General features: G+C 37.7%; 1 protein-coding gene across 3 annotated transcripts in view; it reads left to right on the top strand.

The window, feature by feature from the left end:
• The window catches only part of LOC128742888 (proline dehydrogenase 1, mitochondrial), a 42,923-nt gene extending 26,322 nt beyond the window's left edge, over positions 1–16,601 (top strand). For all 3 annotated transcript variants that reach the window (XM_053839379.1, XM_053839380.1, XM_053839381.1), the window contains exons 3-11: positions 762–848; positions 937–1,124; positions 13,126–13,190; positions 13,255–13,433; positions 13,500–13,674; positions 13,893–14,054; positions 14,133–14,324; positions 14,385–14,562; positions 14,653–16,601. In XM_053839379.1, coding sequence (XP_053695354.1) covers positions 762–848; positions 937–1,124; positions 13,126–13,190; positions 13,255–13,433; positions 13,500–13,674; positions 13,893–14,054; positions 14,133–14,324; positions 14,385–14,562; positions 14,653–14,858 — 1,432 coding nt within the window. In that variant the 3' untranslated portion in view covers positions 14,859–16,601. The remainder of the gene's footprint in view (positions 1–761; positions 849–936; positions 1,125–13,125; positions 13,191–13,254; positions 13,434–13,499; positions 13,675–13,892; positions 14,055–14,132; positions 14,325–14,384; positions 14,563–14,652) is intronic.
• Positions 16,602–21,275: the final 4,674 nt, after the last annotated feature.

Genomic DNA, 21,275 nt, shown 5'->3' with positions numbered 1-21,275 from the left:
ATTTGTTGCAACCATGTTTTAGTTATATTTTCTGTCCAATTGCTATAGTTTAATAACTGTTTCTACAAAAAATGAAACCGAATTGTTTTGTTATCATTGAGTTTTATGCTTTTTGACTCAACTGAAGCGTTGTTTTTATACAAAAACAAAATTTAAATATTATTGTCCTGTTTTTAAACAAACACTGTTTAGAATTATTAAGAGTCAGTTTAAGATCACTGGTTGCGACACTTAAATCTGAAGAAATTTGAAAGCACAGTGTGTGAATTTATATATAATTTCTTGTTCTTGAGTGGCATCTTTACAGCTTGCTCTTGAAAAGCATATACTAAGCAAATGTTCAGTTACGCTAAACTGGCATACATTGAAGCAATGGCGTGTAATCGTTTTGTTATCCAATTTATGTCTATTTTGGTACATATGTGAAGAATCATCTACTATTTTCTACTATCTTTCACTTTCATAACTTTACTATTACTGTGAGTAGTTATTCAAATTACCAATTACTCGAATAATTATAAAATCATTATACTATAGATAATTTTTCACATACGTTTCATGGCAAGTCACGTTTAGTTTTTACAAATTATATCAATCCTAATGCAACGGTCCTTATCCCATTTCTTTTTGTAACTTAACATATAAAACTTAAATTGTATTTTATTGAAATAAAAAAGCGCATGACACAATACTAATCGCTTTATTCTGTATTTTATTCTTGTTTTACTTATTCTCTGGACCAATCCCCAAATTATAACCAGATTGCGATCGTTCGGTGTTAAACCTATCCTAGATTACTCGGTCGAGGAGGATCTGTCTCAGGAGGAGGCAGAGAAACGAGAAGTGGAGTAAGTTAAAACTGTCTGTGATGTTGTACAGAAAATCACCAACTGAAGCAAATTGGATTCTTTCTCCGCTGTACCCCCCAATCCACAGGTCTTCGGTATCGTCCACCGGAACGAACCTGTCTGGTGAAGCAACCGCTCTGCCCCAGTACAGTGTAGACAAAACGTTTGCCGATCGACGCTACAAAGTACAAAGTGCCCGTACCTACTTCTACCTGAATGAGGCTACCTGCGAGCGAAACATGGAGACATTCTTGGAATGTTTAGATGCAGTTAAAGGTTAGTACGTTATGAATGAATATAGTATAATATATAGTACCTTGTACCTATAATATTACTGTACTTCTACCATGATTACTGTGTGACGGAATATGTTTATAGCATTCGATGCTTTGCGTAATTTTCTTTTATCACCAAAGCTTAAATAGAATTTACCTTTAAAAGGGATTTGAACCAACTCTGCCATCTGTAAAATTAGTGGCTCCTGTCCTGTGCTTTTCAACAAAGAACTTCCAGATGAATCGACGTCCGATTTTTTTTCTCCTTCATTGTGCATATTACTTAAGCTTCCTCCGAACATTTGTCTGATATAGACAATTCGGTCATTATATATATCACCGGCACTCTCGTACATCACTTCATATGCTATTCATTGGGAAAGAGCAACTTGTTGACTTCGTTTTCCTTCAGCTCACCTAGACATTGGCGTGACACGCTCATAGTCCCTGTTGTCGGAGCTTATCTGCGCATTGAGCATCTGAGCATCATTGCTTCAATGTCGAGTGACGATTTGACGAATTGAAGGTGATGTTGTCGGGTCCTGCTCTAAATTATGAAATTTCAGTGCAGAACTAATTTTCTTCTGGGGGGAGTTTGAACCCCCAAAATCCCCTCGTCGTCGCTACACCCATGACGCTGTTCATAAGAACATTGGGAGAAAAAAAGAGAGGACGATTTTGGCACACTTGTACTCTTAAATATAAACATGGACATGTACTTGGCATCGTTTGACAGGTTTGAAAGCTATACTGGCAGGTTTGAAAGTTGCCGACCTCTCAATTTCCAAGTAAATACTTCGACGTATTGAAGAACTGCAAATTTGAGCCAATAATCAATATCTGACATCAAGATCGTCGTCAAGAATTTCGTCAGGTCAGCCATCAGGAGGAATACAAACCGGTGATTGGAGGGTTCAATGCATGCACACCAGTTGGCCAAGGAAATGCGCCTAGGACTTGTCGACTTTGTCGCCTCCAAGAACATGGATATACGTAGTATTTTCATACAACATATACCGTGAAAGCACCTAATTCCGATCACCTAAGGCATGATTCATCTTTGAGTCCCTACTGAAAAATATAGCGTTGATATTAATTAACACAGTATGTGTCTTTAGCAAGTATTTTTAATTATGTTTCATGGAAAAATACTAAAATGCCTAAATTATTTACCGAAAGTTAAAAAAATGCATCATAGTATGATGCATCAGTGCATCTAATTCCGATCATCAATTATCAGGGGTGATTCTAATTCCGATCACAGGTGTATCTAATTCCGATCACGTCATGATGAGCTGTTAAAGCAAAAAAACTTTTGTCAACTCGTACCATATGGATCTCAAATGTGTTGCTTTTATGTAGTTTGACGATAATCCCCCTACCAGTCATCTTCTGCTTGCGTTAATGATCATTATTATCATTAGCTTAATATTCATAAAATTTGTGTACTCAAAAGATCGACAAGCGGATTATAAAACTTTCCTCTTCTTTGATCTTTGTTCAACTGTTACAATTACAATAAAATTGGGTCACTTCGACATTTTCATAAAGCTTTGATCATAAATAATAGTAAAAATCATATCAGAAAGGTTGTGTTCCAGACATGACCGCGTAGTTGGCGTAGAACTACGTGAGGCTGGTTTTCACAAAGAAACCTCGAATATTAAAGAAAACTTTTTTCACCATATTGGTATATGTGTAGCGTATAATAGCGTAAAGTGAGAAAAAAACAAACAATATAATAATAATATTATCTAGCTGTACCGTATTTATGGTAGGTGAGCTATTTTGTGATATCAAAAACGAATATTTTTACCAGTGCCAATGTCGGAGTACTTCAGTATAGAAATTTGCTATACGCATCCAGCTATTAACAAAGTTCTAGGAGAAAACTTAAGTCCTCAAAATAATATGTTATTGTTATATTAAAAGAACACGCATTAATAAGATAGTTCATAACTGCGCTGTCGCTGTCGCTTGTTTGCAGCGTTAGAAAAGCAAAACGTCTGAGCCTTTCAGTTGGCTTGGAGGTACAGCACTGGTTTAATAACCCGATCAAATGAATATATCAAATTTATAACAGGATGAGTTCTAGATAATAAGTATTTTATAACAAAGTATCCTTTGCGTTTTATTATAAACTTGGTCTCGTTAACAGTTGAAATTGTAACAAAATTTGCTCATGGCATATCACAAATATATCAAATTATGATATAATTTTATCTAGTTTATATCCACATGAGTAACAAAAATCAGTATTCTGTCTTGCTGTATATTCAAATTGTGACAAAGCGATTTATAAGTAACAGAACGAGATAGAATCTTGGTAGAAACATCTATAACAAAGTTTGATAGAAATAACTTGAGCTGCTAACTTGAGAACTTGAGCAACAATTTTGTAAGATTTTTGCTAGAATCATCTGATCAGGAAGCTAGACGTCACATGTTCGAATCTCGACTGAAAGAGTTAAAGGATTTGTGGCACAATTGTCCCGTATTCTTACAGGCTACGAAGTCTGTCGTTTAAAAACAGAAGGTCAAAATTCCATCAAATCGGAATGTAGCACCTAGGCAATACTGTGCTCTGTAGTAAACAAAAAACACGCAACTTTATTTTGCTTCTTTGTCTTGAATCAGCAGCAGCCACAAGCTTGATGCTTGTGAAAATGCAGAGGATTCCCTGGTCTTTATTAGCACCAAGCATTGGACTAACATGCCTTCCTATCCCACCAGGACCCGCATTCGGACGTGGCCGGTGTCTGTATTGATCAGCACGCAGGGACCTGATAAGGTTGCACAACAAGGAACAGTGCGCTGTCCTAAGCATGCTTTTTCCAGCCATCATTTTGCAATTTTCATCGGTCCTGGTCAACTTCTTTCATTCTTCAACAATCTTTCATTCTTTCGGTGGCTTAACGCCAAATTTTGGTTGACACCCTGCCGTAAGACGTAGTCCTACGTCAAAAAATTTCGATAATCCTACCATGTTATCATGTTGCAATCAATCCTAAAATACAAATAGTGACTTCGTTAGCTTGCATTTTGCCAGTTTATAACTTTGATATAGTGATCGGAATTAGAAGCAGAAAAAAAAATTATGTTCATAATTCCGATCAATTACTTTAATGGAATAAATTCCGCAAATACAGCATTTTTTCAGCCAAATTTGATACAGAACGGTTATATATGCTTGTATCTATTAGTTATCATAGAATACCGAAGAAGGTAATATGTTTTCACGCTGTTATGATCTTAGCAAATTTGATCGTGCGCTTAGCACTTCGGCTAAGAAAATACATTTTGATGGCGTTTTTTGCTTCTGCCTGTCGAATTTAATTTATTTTGAAGTGCATGATGCGCCAAAGGCAGTCATTTTTCAACAACTGACACATAAACACATAGCACAATAACTAAGCGTGCTCATTTACTACAGATTTTGGCTCAATTTTCTAAAAATTGACCATTTAGGTTGAGTGATCGGAATTAGGAGCTGATCGCAATTATGTGCGGTCACGGTACTCTTAAACAATGACACCTGGAGGTCATCAAATTAGACAAACACACAGAACCACAATGAGGAGAACACAGACTGGAGAAGATGCAGTGAATCGAAATCTTTGCGGAGAAAAAGCGTCACTAGGAAAAGCATCACTATGCGGAGTTGAAGCAGCTGCAGTGTTCTTAGCAAATGTGTAAATTCTACCAGAAATTGAACGCATCCTGCAAAGGTTTTGTGCCGTGAGTCGCAATGTGTCGGGATAAGATGGTAGTATCAAGACGGACGATCGTGAATTGAACGAAAGGTGCGACAAACATGGAAGACGTTCCAGTCTCAACGATAGATGAAGTTCAGGAGGTCATCAAGCAGCTGAAGAACAATAGATCGGCTAGGAAAGAGGGCACCGAAGCGGAGGCTTATTACAATGGGCCCGGAAAAGCTGGCAAAACAGCCACTGTAGAAGTAGATAGAATGAAGGAGAAGAAGCATGGGGCTATTTACAAAAAAGGCGACAAGCTGGACTGTGAGAACTATCGTGTAATCACCGTTTACAACGGTGCCTTCAAAGTCCTCTTCCAAATCATTTTTCGCTGACTCTCACCAATTGTGAACAGATTTGTGGGAATTTATCAAGGCTTCGTTAAAGGATGATCGACGACAGATGAATGTTCAACCAGATGTTCGTTATCTTCGAAGCTGCATATGATTGATATCATCGACCGCTTAAAAACCGTTGATCTCCCAGTTGCCTTTGAGGTACAACGCTGGTCCCAGTCGTCGTATGTTTGTATCTGGGCTGGGAAAGGCTGTTAAAATCAATAGGATCGTAACATTGACCTCGCAATTATTCTGTACTCCAAGAGCTGGATAGGAAGTCTGTCGACCAAAAACAAGTTTGTTACCAGCCGTGAGTTTCGAAGGCTTAATTGTTATAGGCCTAACAAGCAATTGTGGTCAAACAGAGTAAGCCCCGTTCTCTACCGGAGCGAAACCTTTACAATGGCCGAGAAGGAGCGAGCTCATAGTTCATAGTTTTCAAAAAACAAGTGCTCAGAACGATCTTCGGTGGCGTATAGGAGAATCGAGTATGGCGCTCCGAATATTAAAAAGGTGGCTAGAGCTGTTGCAAGGATGCCGAACAGTTACCTTGCGAAGATGGTGTTTGTTTCAAACCCTTTAGGACTAAGACGACCAGGGGTACAGCGTATCAGTATGGTTAGGTCGAGCAGGATCTGACGGAAAGTATACGGTGTCCAAGAATTTGTTAAGCAGCGCCCAATCGAGTTAATTGGAGAAAGTTTTTTTTATCAGGCAATGTCTTAGGACGGAAAGTCAGTTAACCCTTTAACGGGTAATGCTGATGCTTCAGAGCCACATATGAAATTTTTTTGAATTGACAATATGTAAAACGTGTTCCTAACAGTTTTTTTGATATTTTGATATTAATATCACAACATTCTGACCAACAAGAATTCAGAAGAATTCCGAAAAGAATTATTGCGCTATTATTTCCTTTTTCGCCTTTGAAGAAATAGAACATCAAGAACAAAATGATAGGCGTCAAATCTTTTTTTTTCAGTAATTTACATGCTTTATTACCATTCTGTAATATATCTGGGTTGAAAATATATCTGAGTAGAGCGTTGGACGTGAAAAACAAAAAAGCGTATTTGGACTACTTCTTACCTGGCGTTCCTCCAGATAATTATTTTTGCAAGATAATCAAGACTTAAGCTCTTTCTGAGTGTATTTTAACGAAAAAAAGTCATTAGCTTGATAGCATCGTTTTAACCATGTTGCCTGTTAGAGGGTTCAATAAATAACACTGCATTCAAGCTGCCAAATAGGTCCGAAAACTTCCGATGGAAAACAAAAAATACACAAAAAACCAAAGGTCGTATGGCTTAAAACGCATCATAAACAGTTATTGCATAAGAAGAGAGTTCAATTACAACCATATGCACCAGCGACACAGCGCCACACAAGAACTTATTCTTTCCATTCTATACCTCTTGCGTGTGGTCTTTGTTTGGGAGCGCCACTAGAAAGGAAGGTTGTCAAATTACATTGTCGATTCGGCCCAATGCCTGCAATTTCCATAGGCCCGGAATATGGCACTCTCATCATCTGGCTTGTTTATGCAACTAACATAAAAATAGAATAGGATAGGAATACACTTTTAACCTTTTGTAAAATCATACACATAAACAAATGAATTTGAATAAACGGTCTCTTCTTAGAAGCAATCTTTGCGAGTGTTTTGGTCTTCACTGAAGGACAGAAAGCACGGGCTTAGTCTGTTAGCTCATCATAGTGATACCACAATAGCTGCAATTCGAACCTTTTAGATTAAACTGATAAAAATCGGAGGTTTGTTTCCTGCATAACAGTCTAAATAAAGTTCCACGCTCAAATAGGTAATTAATATTGGAATAAATAAATATAAAATTGATATTTAATATATTTAATAAGGCCATTGCAAATAATTTTTAAAATTCTCGTCACCCCTCCCCTTTGTAATTGCTTAAAAAAGAGGGGGGGGGGGGGTCAAAAAATAATTTGTGGGAAATAAGTAAATTTTTTTTATAAAATCAGTTGACTGTAGATTCCACAACCTAAAGAACTCGAAAAATGAGTGTACGGTTAACGGTTCTAACGCGAAACAGAAATGGAAATTCGAACAATGGAATTCTTTCGATTTTATGTTTCATTTCGAAGCTTTTTGCATGGAAAATAATAACGTATATCTGAAAGGTAAGAATAGATTTGGTTTTCATGTTTAAACTTTAAGTAAAAATGCTTAAAATGCATACCTATTTTTTTGGTCGATTAAAACAAACCCCTTTGTTTTTTCAGTTGTCCAACACCAGAAGGGTAAAAACTTTATAAAATATTTGTAATGGCCTAAACATTTAATGTTTATTTTCGATAGAAATAAACGCAATATTCTCAGGTTTGAAACTAGATAGTTGACACATATCACCGCTGTTTAACTGTCATTTGATAACTCCGTTTATGGGAACGAAACGTTCGAATTGCGTGTAAATGATTTTACACGCAATGTAAATGCGTGTATTCATATACCTACAATAGAGACCGAACACAGATGAATGGATGCGTAGGAAAAACACTTAATTGACAGAACGAAATATGGTACATGCACACAAGATAGTTCATACGAACGCGTTTCAGCGGGTCAATATCTTTTAACCCCTTCAGGCTGATTCACTTTTCGATTGTGATTCAACTCAACTCAGCTCTCCCCGAAATTTAAGCCAAATGGGTGAGAACTTTGATTCGTAGTGAGTTTTTGTTTTCAGAAGCTGTCCATTAGAGATGTTATGAATTCGTAAACTCTAACCCAGCAAATTCCCAGATACCCAAAACACACACAATGTCTCATAGAAACCCTCAATTTTGAGGAGAGCGCATTATTAGGACCCGAACCAAAATATCTGTCAACTCTGGATACCTTTTCCGCAGACGCTTTGGCAGACAACTTATTGTTAGGTGAGAAGAATTGGAGATCGCGTGTCTAGAAGTCGCGTACCAAGCAACAATGCTGACAGGGTAATGATCTTTCGGTCTGATATTGTTGGATCACGCACTTCTGTATGTTCTTGTTGGTGCTATGTTTTTTTTCGAGTAGGTACCTCGCTTTTATTAGTACGCACACGTTTTTGAACTCTTTGAAACCGGTTATTTCACATGAAGGTTCTATAATGATTCGTAAAACAGATTTAAACGCGTGGGGATTGAACCTTAGCGAATGCAATTAAACTAATTCTGGATTCTGGCCGCCCTTGACTTTTGTCATCACATATAGACATTCTTACAGTTGATTAAGGGATTATAAGTGCCAGTTTGTTATTTTTATCTCTCGAAACCTGTTATGAATATTTTGTTGGTAATCAAACGGTTAATTTAGAGCATAGGAAATATAATAATTAAAAAGAAACTTTGACGACAGGATTTCAGATATATATAATATATACAATTATATTTCTTATCCTGAAACAGAAAAATTTTGGCGTTCAGAATTGATTCACTTGGCATTTGTGTATTTACATATAAAAACACCTTAGGCGTTCAACCTTTCTAAGATTTGACCCTTCTTTATCGACAGACTTCACAACCGGCTATTAGAGTACAGAACTGCTACGGGGCTGGTGCAACAATCCTACTGCCTCTATCTAGCAGCACCGCCTAGCCGAGATTCGGACATACGACGACTGGCTTGTTAAGACCAGCATCGTACCTCGAAACCAACTAAGCGGCACATTTACATAAAAAATTAACTAAATTATTAACTGAACTTGGGGTTTGATAAATGATTTTATGTTCAGGAAAAAAGGTTCAAGTCCTTAACGTTGCATTTTAGTCCCGAATTTGTTCTAATTTTGCTGATCATAGCTACATAGAATCTGCAACTCTCATGAATCACAATTTTCACCCGTGTCATATTTCAGAACGATAAAAATAATGAGTCATTTGTGTGTACATAAAACCACTCACCGAATTGAAGTGATGTTAACTTAGATGATTAACCCTCTAATAGGCAACATCGTAAGAACGATGCGACCAAGTTATGACTGTTTTGTCATGGAAATAGGTACACTGATAAGAAGCTCAAGTTTTGATTTTCATGCTAAAATAATTATCTAGATATTCGTCTAGGCACTCTGATCTCTCTTCAGTTGTCGAATAAATCTTTCGCCTTTTACTACTATTCGTCTAGGCGAGAAATAAATTAAAATTAAACGCGCTGTTTTAGTTATCAACGGCATTGCATGCTTTAGCAATGTTGTAGACAATTATAAACTCTACAACTATTTCATACATACCTTTTCCTAATTCTGCTAAGCTAAAGTATTGAGGTCAAAAAAGGAAATCGAAGCAAAAAGAGCATACCAGGTCCGGTTAATTCGCAGGGAGGATTTTTTTATAAACACAATCTCAGAACATCACGAAGGTTCAAACTCTTTAAATACAAACAAATTCTGGCAACTATTTCTACCGAAAAGTTATGACTAAAAACATATACGGTTAATCAGAAAACGCAAATTATGCAATCGTTTTTATTGGTTAGCTCTCCATTATTTTTACTTGTTGTTGTTGGTTTATTACAACATTACAACAACAACAACAAAGCGTTCATTCGAGTCCTAATTTTACATTTCTTGCATTACATTCTCAAAAAACTAGCTGTTTTCAATTTGGACACGTTTTTCAAGCATGTTCTTCTGCGTTTTTGTTTTGAATTGTGAATCAAAACAAATCCCGACGCACGAGTATTTTTAGCGAAGACTGTACTAAAGCGTCGGTTACCAACTCAACCTGGTGAAAATAATTAAAATTTTACTGAGCATTTCGATGAATAACTATATGATAATATGGTGCGCCTTAATGTTAGCTTCAAACACATGTCAAAATTATACCATTCTGTTCGTTAATATGTTTAAAATAAGGGGTATCCCGCATCAAATTGCATCTCGTAAAATCGCTATAGAAAATTACCTTTTAGTAAGCTTTTGGCGTATCTATTATATTCAACTTCAATATCATAACAATAGCATAAGGCTCAATCAATAGCATAAGGCTCGCACAACCCGAGCAGGAGCGAAGAGCAAAATAATATAAAAACAATATCAAACTGTGTTACAATGCTGTATTTTGTTATTGAATAGATATGGAGATACATTGATTACACATTTTGTTAGTGAGTAGATATTTAAAACAGTGGTTGTAAGATGAGTTTAATAACTGATTTTGTTATCATATCTTATTTTGACTTAAACATGACATTCGAAATATATCATAATTTTTTTTAATAATTAAAGAAATTTTTGGATTATAAATATTTTATAAAATGATTTTTTAATATCTCATATGCTACTACATTTGTTATTCAATACTTTAATAATACTAAAATATGTTATTCCAAACTCTGAATATAGTCATGTTATATTGTTTTGTAATTCAAAAAACACAAGTAGTTATTCTTATGGCCTTATTTTTTGTTATTTTACCAACTATGTCAGCAAAAACAAGACCAAATTTTGATGTAAGTTATTCGATTTCCATAATACATTTTGATATTATTTTGCTCTTAGCTCCTGCTCGGGAATACGCCTAACTACACTCATAGGGTTCTGTACATCATCTGGCTGCAGCTTATTATGTACGGAAACACTATTTCTTCATAGCCTTGGGTACGAAAGTTCGATGACTTCGTAGCACTCTAGCACATTCTTTGAATAGTGGCATGAAGCTAGATCCGGCCAGAAGATCTTAGGGCCTTCGTGTTACTTGAACAGAGGAAGCAGACGCTTCTGTAGACACTCCTTGAGGTAGATCTCCCAGTTTACGGTCCCCGTAGTCACGAACGACGCACTCCGTTTGCCACATGAGCAGATCGCTTGTCAAATCATGTATTTCTTGGCAAACTTTGAACGTTTCTGCTTCCTTATTTCCTCCGGAACATCAAACTTGTGCTGGGCGGTGAAGAACAGTAGCCCCGAAAGCTGCTGGAAGTCCTCCTTGACGTTAGTCTCATTATCCATGATGAGATAATGAGGCTTCGTCAGCATCTGGGTGTACAGTTTCCGGACCCGTGACTAACCGTATTTTGCGTATTTTGTAAATATACCATATTGTGTTATTGTACTTCTCTGGGGTTCCTTCGGACATACCCAGATATGACCAACGTGACCCCAGGTAATAAATTTGTCTTCAGTTCATCTAGTTTTTGAATTCTAGTGTGATTTAAGGTATCACGGTGGGTTTGTGTTCTTGTTTCAAACTGGCCAATTGCTCTGAGGTCTCCAGACCCAGATGTCATGTCCAGATATAATCGGAGTCAAACTATATTACCAGGATATTTCATTCTAGCAGTAAGTTAGTTGGTTTTCAACACAATCAACACAAAATTTCTAGTAATAACGTCGATGTCGTCTGCGAAACCTATATGAGTTGACTACTTTTATTGAAAATCAAGGACGAAGATAACACGCAGAATAGACCATCCCTTTGAGTCTGCTCAAATGGAATGGATTCGAGAGTGTCCCTGAAGCGCGCAAGTGACACAACACTCGTTCCAAAGCAGCTTCAATCAACCACGTTAGGTGGTCTAGAAATCCATCTGTAACGGTCCCAACGAAATTGCGACATTATCTGAGCGCTAAAGGTCGACTTGGGGGAATACTGTGGGAAAGGGCTGAAAATAAATCCATGCTTGTCACTTGGTATCGAGCGACCTGACCTTAATTAAGATATTAAGCAGTGACCACCCTTGGCTTAGCAGGGCAAGCGCTATAACAATGCAATTACTGAGCCCTTCTGTTCACGCGTCATTAAATTATTTCGAATTTAACCATCTGATCCGTATTTTCTGTCGTCAGTTCCGCATTTTCCACCGCCTTTAATTTTTTCTTGGGCACTCTTGTATTTATTCCAAAATGAACTCAAAAACTGTTCGGTTTCGTGATTTTCCAAGTATTTTCAAGTAGTAGACATCCTGTCGAATGCTATTCCTGTTCGAACTGGTTCATTGCGAAATCGGTAGCCATTCACAAGCAAGCGTGTCACGTGTGATTCAGGTTTGCAAAACGGGTACAGAAATTCATTTTCGTGGGTCTAAAAATACACTTTAGAAACCGGCCGTGCAAAACGTCAAATGACATCCGAGCAACAGCGACAACAGCTGAACACCACCGAAGACCGAATGTAGAACGATTGCGAATTTGCGACGTGTCCTTTTCCCTGTATTTCCTCAGGGGGCTCGCCCGGTTGAGTGTCATTGACGTCACATGCCAACCGGTCAATTACGTTAGTATAGAGGGAACCGTTGTTATATAGCGTGGTGGCACAAACCTACCTAGAAGTTGTGTGAGTAAGATGGATGCAAATCGATTTTTCCGCTCTGTTTGCACACGAGCTCGAAAGTCGACAAAAATGCATTATTTTCTAGCGATTCGATTAGGAACGAGCGGGTGGGATATTTCTTCATCTGCCTCTGGCCAAATCAAAAGCAGAATGGGGAAACGAGTTGCTGCTGCCGCCAAACATGGGAATGGGAGCCGCACCGGGTTCCTGCGGAAACGAAGAGAGTATCTGAGTGTGTGGGTAGAGAAAGAGAGTAAGAGAACAATTTTCCCGACGAGTGCCAGGCTTGGTAACGGTGAGAGCTTTGCTTGGCACTCATTTGTGCGGTGTGTAAAAATAGATCTTTTAGTAAAAAAAAATTATCATGATTCAGAAATTTTTAATGTGATCAAATTCTGATCGTAATGCGATTGTATCAAATATTGTGCGATCATACAGGAACCTTGAATGGAAATCTCGTTTATTTTGTAAAAAAATCAAATGTTCATGTAGGTAAAATTTCAATAGTATTTTGGAAGTGTTATGAGAGACCCTTGATTGATATTTTTGAGTTTACTTTAACCTTAGCGCATACTATATTTCAAATTTCTGATATAAAACTTGTTTTCTCTCATTATAGGTGCAACATTCGGTACCGGTATTACGGCCATTAAGTTAACAGCCCTCGGAAGGCCCCAGCTATTGGTAGACTAAGAACAATTTTCCACAATTTTCCACAATGTATTATTGTTCCCTTCTTTTTCCTTAGCTCCAACTTTCCGAAGTCATTATGCAGGCCCGTCGTTACATGAACGATTTGGCGGGTGCCGCCGGCAATGTGCTGACACATCACAAAACTATTAAGGACTTGGAACGATATTTAGGTAATGTGGCAGACAAGAAGGAAGTGAAAGCGTTCCTGGAGAAAGTAACCTCGGACAAAGATGGGTTAGTCTTCATCGTGATATATGATTTTTTTTGACATTGCTTGCTATAATTGTTATACATTTGTAGAATTTTGCATCTATTCCCATGGACGGGAATTATTAATGAAGACTGCGAGCTGAGTGAAACGTTCCGAGTGCCAGACCCAGTAACCGGACAGATGCGTCGATTGATCTCACAAATACCCCCCAAAGAGGAAGAAATGTTCCGCAATATGATAAGACGATTGAACACTATTGTTAAGGTTCGATCTTCTAGTACAAGAAATCCTTCTGTGCGAGACCAATTGTAGCTTTTTGCGCGGTTGTGTGAAAATAATTTAAAAATTGTCCATGCGAAAAAAAAATCTACATTCCAAATTCGCTTAAAGTTCAAAATTCGCGCAAAAAGGCACACAAAAAATTGTATACAAAAATTTACAAATAAAAAGGATATGGTTCATGGATGTGTTCTTCGTTACAGGCCGCTCAAGATCTAGACGTGCGCATAATGATTGACGCAGAGCAGACGTACTTCCAGCCGGCAATTTCACGCATCACGCTGGAGATGATGCGAAAGTACAATACAGAGAAAGCAATTGTTTTCAATACGTATCAGTGCTACTTGAAGGAAACCTACAAGGAGGTACTATAATTGCCGTTTTGCGTTTGCGAAAAAAGTTCGATCTAGTAGCGCTAAATAACACTGTACTGCTGATTCCAGGTTTGCACTGACTTACAGCAGGCCAAGCGGCAGAATTTTTACTTTGGTGCTAAGCTGGTACGAGGGGCGTACATCGAACAGGAACGAGCCCGAGCAGCTGCCTTGGGGTACGAGGATCCTACGAATCCTTCCTTTGAGGCGACTACTGAAATGTATCACAAAACATTGACCGAATGTTTGAGAAGAATTAGAGTATGTATCTTTTATGTTTGTTTTTTCTCCAATTTCAAACTCCAATTTGATTTTGCACAGATTCTCAAAGACGCCGGCGAAGATCCTAAAAAGATTGCTATTATGGTTGCATCGCACAATGAGGATACGGTTCGGTTTGCAATTGAGAAAATGCAGGAAATCGGTATCCATCCAGAAGATAAGGTGATTTGCTTTGGTCAGCTGCTTGGAATGTGCGATTACATCACTTTCCCATTGGGTCAGTATCTGGTAAACCATGGTTGTCTAAATTGAAATGAAACTGCCATTATAAGATGATCAAACTAATCCAATTGTCTCTAACACACAGGACAAGCTGGCTATTCAGCTTACAAATACATCCCATACGGACCGGTCAACGAAGTACTACCCTATCTTTCCCGACGTGCTCAGGAAAATAAGGGTGTACTGCAGAAGATTAAGAAGGAAAAACGTCTTCTGTTGAGCGAAATTTTGAAGCGGTTGGCCAAAGGACAGCTGTTCTACAAACCCAAAGGCAACTATATACCGATTTAAGCTTATACTAGTGAGTACTAGTAGAAAGCACCTGGTATTTTATTAGATGAATAATGAAAGTTGAAATTAACGTCCACTCTCAAAGACATACCCAAACCGGACACACTCACGTAGTAAAAGAAAAAAACAATTACCGCAAGTTCCACACGATTCAGTCTCTTGTCCACGGAGCTAACCCATGAAATTGAACGTGTGTTGTGAATGTGCTATTATTAGTTGTACTAAGACCTATCGAGCTGGTTTGTATTTTTTCCTAAACGGTCAGTTGAGAACAAAAGCCAGTAAAGAAAGATTCGGACATCAACGAACAGGCTCAAAAACCAAAACGAATACGTACTATGCCTAGTTGATAAAGTTTGGTTACCTTGCCTGTGGAAAGACAATGCCGAGCAGAAAAGAAGACTTTTCGATTCTGCAATAAGAAATAAGGCGAAAGTTATGGTATTTTTCGAAACCAAGCATGCTCACCCTCTCATAAAATAGAAGTAATAGGCATGGATCCCGTAGCAGTAAAGTACGGGCATCTGTTCAGCTGTCTGAAAAGAAATTGTCTGCTTCTAGTGAGATAGACCGATTATTTGTGATTGTAATTTTAGTGGCATATACGAAACGAGGCGAGTAATTATAAAATAAATTTTATTTGTCGATCGAAATCAGTCTGTTTGCGCTCCCAACGTAAGTGTGTACCAAGAAAAATGACATGGTTTTCCTTTAAAAATTGTCCCCTTAGTAAGAAGACTAGACTTTTCGTTACCATAACCATCACTGCGTAACCGTAAATAGTAACGGAAACAACAAAAAGATACGCTAAAATAAGTTGCGTACTCAAAGAAAGAAGTACAGAAATTGTCTCAGGTCAACTAACACGTGTAGTAGGAGAAGATGTCAGAAAATAACAAAATCAATGTCCCCAATATCAACCGAGAGCAAGTGAATGCGCTAACTCAAGTGGAAATACCTATACATCACGCCCTGAATGTTAAAATGTGAATCTCGACAAGAATCTCTTAGTGTTAAATTACCTTAAATCACTCTAATGGGAAAAAGGGCGTCAGACTTACGTCGGTGAGCCATACAACATTTTTTCGCAAACTTTTTCTTGGTCATAAAACTGAAGGAATAGTTTCCCACAAAATGTTAAAACACACTTACATTGTTGAATTATTCCTATATACCCACAAAAGGCTGTTTCAAATTACATATTGGTGGAGAAAAAAAAATTTTTGAATAAAAAAATGAACGCACCCGAAACGACATTGACTACAATTCAAATATTGACAATAACGAAGTGAAACGGAAACTCATAAAACTGCTAAAAACACAAATATATCATAAATGCAAATTCTATAATCGATGGTTGATATCATAGGCATGTGTAACGTATACATTGTAGGATACCGATCAGACATTAGGAAATTAAACTGTTGAACGAAAAAAGCAAGAAAGATTACTCTCTCTACATTCATTGTTCGTGAAAATCTTACTTTTATTGTAAGTTGATGTGCTGGAAAAATCGGCAAACGAAATCAAGAAGAACAATTATTAATTATGGAAAATCATTGAATAAAGCATGAAAAGCATAAGTAAAGCTAAACGGCCGTAACCTAATTGACGCTACCGTTCAATAGTCGAGGAAAAGTGATGCCGCCCGTGCATCTGGTGCGGATTTTGAGCCGTAGTTGAGTTTCAAACTATTCTAACTGTAAGCTGTGTAAAATATTTAAATCAAAAATAAACACAATGATCGACAACCAACGTGTATGATTTTATATCTTGTATTAGTATAATTTGATTTCTAAAGGTTGAACAGGAACAAATCCGGACACACAAAAAATGCTGCCAGCAAAAAAAAAGCAAAGCCTTAGGCTTAAGGTGATACGGTACTGAATCCCACCATGGCCGAAAAAATGGCGTCTATGTGAGCATATGGGTGCTATCGATTCGGCCATGTTGGCTTCCGTACCGTTTCACCTTAAACGTCTTATCTTAGACTTGACCCTTCTTTATCGACAGACAGTTACATTACAATCCTACTGTACTGACTCTATCTAGCAGCACTGCCTAGACGAGATTCGAACATACAACTACTAGCTTTTAAGACCAGCATCGTACCTCGAAACCAACTAAGCATGCTGGCATCTATTTATATTGATTTTTTTTTTGGATTTTACTAAATCACGTTCGCCTTCTAGCTGGCCTCGAGATATGCCCGAATCTGAGTTGGGAGAGGCTGTTAGAGTCAATAGGATCGTAGCATTAGCCCCGTAATTGTTTTGTTTTCTAACAACTGGCTGCGAAATCTGTCAAATAAAAACAGGTGGTCAAGTTTCGAAAACGGGATGTAGCACCTAGGCTTTGCTCACCAATTGTCTGAGGTTATTTTTTTCTTTCCCACCTACCCGACCGACTAAGTTTGGCGATTCCCTCTGGCACAGGCTACGGGCTGACGATGTTTCGACCCAAGTTGTAAGACAACATAAACTGCAGCTCAGTGTGTTCCCTTTTCGCTGAAAGTGATGCTAAGATGTCCCTCAGCTGGTCCGACAGACGCGTTAGGGTAGGGTGTTTCAGTCAAAACAGTTTTGAATGGGATGAAATCGATCGGTGGTTTTGTTGGTAATCTCTTTTACTGTAATCTTGAATTCGTCCCCGGATTACATTTCCCCATGGTGTTTTTCTGCCGATTCCCAATTCGCTAGTATTGTCGCCAGTTGTGGTTGTGCAGCTGTATCAGATGTTTTCTGAAGATCCATTTGCTTATTTGGGTGTGTTGAACGGGGACCACTCTGCAACCGGTAGGCGATCAGTCGCTGGTGGGATTTTTTTGCCTAGTTGACTTCACCGGGGTATCCGAAAGTTGATCGGGATCGATGTTGCCCTAGATGAAATACTGGAATTCAACACTTCTTGGGCCGAGGCAGAAACAAGAAACAATTCATCACCGTGTTAGCTACCGATTCAAAAAAATAAAGCAACAGATTTAATTACTGCAGGATCTGGGTAGATTAACTGGTTAACCTATCTATAGCTCTGCACATTATATCAACGGGATGATATTTCTACTTAGCTTTTCCCAGATCAGTAATTCACCTTTTACGGTGGAGAGATACGGAGGTATCCAGAAACGATATGGAGTCAATAAACTGCTGTGCTTATCCTTGCTAGGCTGTCACCAAGTTCATTACACTCGATTCCACAGTATCCAGGCACCCAGAATAATGAAACTTTGTTCTGCGGGAAAGTTCCCCTAAAGTTGCTGGACACCCAAACTAATTCAGATGCACATTTAGTGGATTTGAAAGACAGTAGTTTCAAGTGGTCACAGTCGAACTGGGGAAATGCGTGTTTATAAAAACTTCCAATGTTTCCAACGTTTCAATGATCTACTTTGCAGGTGCAGGGCCAGTTCAACCGGTGTGCGTGTATTAATATGACAGGAGTACTAAATGTTTCCTGCAAGAACATCGATCGGTTTTCTTAGGGTCTCAGTATTGTTTTCTGTCAAGAGAGTTTGCCTTGATGTCAAAAGTCATGGTCATGGTCAGATAAACTAGGTATATCAGAGACATGCCAGGTTTTGATCTTCTCAGCTATGGAAGTTGTACACAGAGTTACGTCTAGGATCTCATTTTGGAATATCGTTAGAAAAAGTGGGGAAGCTCCCTGCATTCATTGCATACATTGACATTGATCGAAGTTACGTATTCAAGTAGGTACTCATGCCTATTATTTACATCCATATTGCCCCACACCGTATAATGGGCGTTTGCATCGCAGCCTATCAGGTATATGGCATTTTGATGGTTTTGCAGTACCGCACGAGCGCACAGTGGATCCTCTCCATACAAAAGCTGGACAAAAATAAAAAAAATGTCCAAAGATGTTGAAAATGCCACCTAAGAGTAACTTTGGGTCGCTGAATCTGATTTTTGCATCTAAAATGTTCTAAAATTATCATATGAACGTCTAGGGTTGATTAAAAAAATATTAACACTGTAAATCATATACTTTATTTTTCTGCATATACATTTTATGTATTCTGAGTGTTTTACAACAAACTGAACTACTAAAATTAAAATAAATTGAGCAAGCTCATGTTTCCAATACATAACTATGTTTCAATTTGAAGTATTATTTCATATTCACGTATGTTTTGAAACAGATTAAAACTGTTTTTTTGGCTATAGTGTTTCTGGCTATACTTGAAATTTTGATGCAATTTGAAAGATATTGATGGATAACAAAAGTAATGAACTAATATGGAAGCGACATATGAATCATAGAAAGATTTCATTCGATTTCAGATATTTAAGATGATAAAGAAATATTAAAGAATCAGGCATGGCACTGTCATTTTGATTCAAATCACATTCATTTGACAGTACCGTCTCAATCAAGCAGAATCTGAAAAAGTTACATATGGGGCATTTGTAGAGCTAGTTATTATCTTCAAATTCGCTGAATAAAGCTAGGCAGTATCTTTTGTATTTAAGGTACTATATGGTTACTACCCCGTCGGTAACCAAATGAACGTTCACTTGACTACTAACGGGGCAGCAGCATTGTAGCACAGTGAATACAAAAGATACAACCCTGCTTTATTCAGCAAAATTGTAGATAATAACTAGCTCTACAAATGCGACATATATAACTTTTTCAAATTTTGCTTAATTGGGACGGTACTGTCAAATGAATATGAATTGAGTCAAAGTGATCGTGCCAACCCTGTTCAGAATTCATCAAATTTAAGACTTTGGCGCAGAACGGCGCAAGATGCCACTATGATTTTTGAAAACTAGACAAAATTTCCTGTAAAATGAAACATGAGCGGTCGATGCACTAGTATGCACTCCTAAGTAGATGGCGTCCTACAGACCGAAACATTGTTTAAAAATCAAATAATAACGTGTAACTCAAATAACGTGTAAATCAAATAATAAATTGTAACTTTTATAACAATGATGTTTTGTAAAATCTAAAAATTCCATTGGATTCCCAAGAAAATTTTCTATCAAAACACATCTTTGCATGGACTGGTGTTCGATATTTTAAACTAACTCAAACGAATTCAATATCAAAGGGTGTAAAGTTATCGCATTGCGAATTTCAACAAATTTTACTGACTTTGGTATCTTCAAAAAATTCTACAAGCTTTGGTTTTTACTCGATTTACTTAAAAATTTGGCATATATATATTCAATGATAGTACATTTAAGAAAAAATATGAAAACAATAAAAATCGAAAATCGATTTTGGCATTTTTATCCGGCCCGGCCCCCCTGTGGAGCGTAGCAATCTCGGATGGCGGTATTTTATCTTTATCACCTAGAAAGCACGCGGATGCCAGGCAGTCATTGGCAATTCCAGTATGACAGCACGACATCGCGATGTATGAGTTCTGTAACAGGAGAAAAGTTTAGAGTAGGGCGGGGCATAAGTGCGATGTTTGAAGTTGTTATCAATTTTCGTGATATAAAGAAGGACAACAACAAAATATATTTTATAGTGATGCAGTAATTCAATGTCTTCACATTCAACTATTAATCATCTGGGATAATAGTGATATGCAAAATAAATTCTTCATTCTTCTGAACTAGTGCCGGGTGCGAAGCTCGAATCCATAAAATTAGCACAGCAGTAGCTAACAAAACCATATTATCTTCAATCTGCGGTATGTTTCGGTAAGGAATATTCTCAATTTGCACCTTTCCTATTTTGCGCTGGTGTATTGCCGCATCCGTCTGATCGAAACTTTTCTAAATGTTTGTTTTTCGTTTCATTAACACACAGTTTTCTGCAGATCTTCCATTTCTAGTATTTGTAATATAGTGCCTAAAGCTGTATATAATTAGCTATACATTTTTGCCTCGTCCATGAATCGCACTTTCGCCCCGTTTGTAAATCGCATTTTTACCCCGCCAGGCGCTGGGGTTTGATTAAATTATGGAAAAACGAATAAAATTTGATAATTCTTTTCACTGTATTTTCAAAACAAATATACGAGTGGTGTAAAACGCTGCTACAAATTTTCAACAAGTAATACTTTCCTGTTGATATCGTATTTGGCGTATAACGAAAAATTACATCAAAACCACCCTTAAATAACATTTGCACATAACTCAGCAACTATGCTTCGTAAGCAACCAAAGTTTACGTTAGATTCAAGCTGTCAAAATAGTCACCCATTTATGCCAATGTAGTCAATTTATTCAGAATCTGCACCGATAAATCATTGAATCGCACTTTTACCCCCATCGCACTTTTACACCTCCTTACTCTATTTCTTTAGTTAACAGAATGGCAGTCCTCGGTTTGAACTGATTGTTACAGTAAACTAACTCACCGCAGTTGCCTAGGCCACGAATGCTCTGTCGTGAAACCAAGGCTCTTGTACACGACCAGCATGAATCCTGTGTT

Source organism: Sabethes cyaneus, chromosome 3, assembly GCF_943734655.1.
Source record: "Sabethes cyaneus chromosome 3, idSabCyanKW18_F2, whole genome shotgun sequence".
In the NCBI taxonomy this organism is placed as follows: Eukaryota; Metazoa; Arthropoda; class Insecta; order Diptera; family Culicidae; genus Sabethes; species Sabethes cyaneus.
This window is presented reverse-complemented; position numbering and strand designations above follow the sequence as displayed.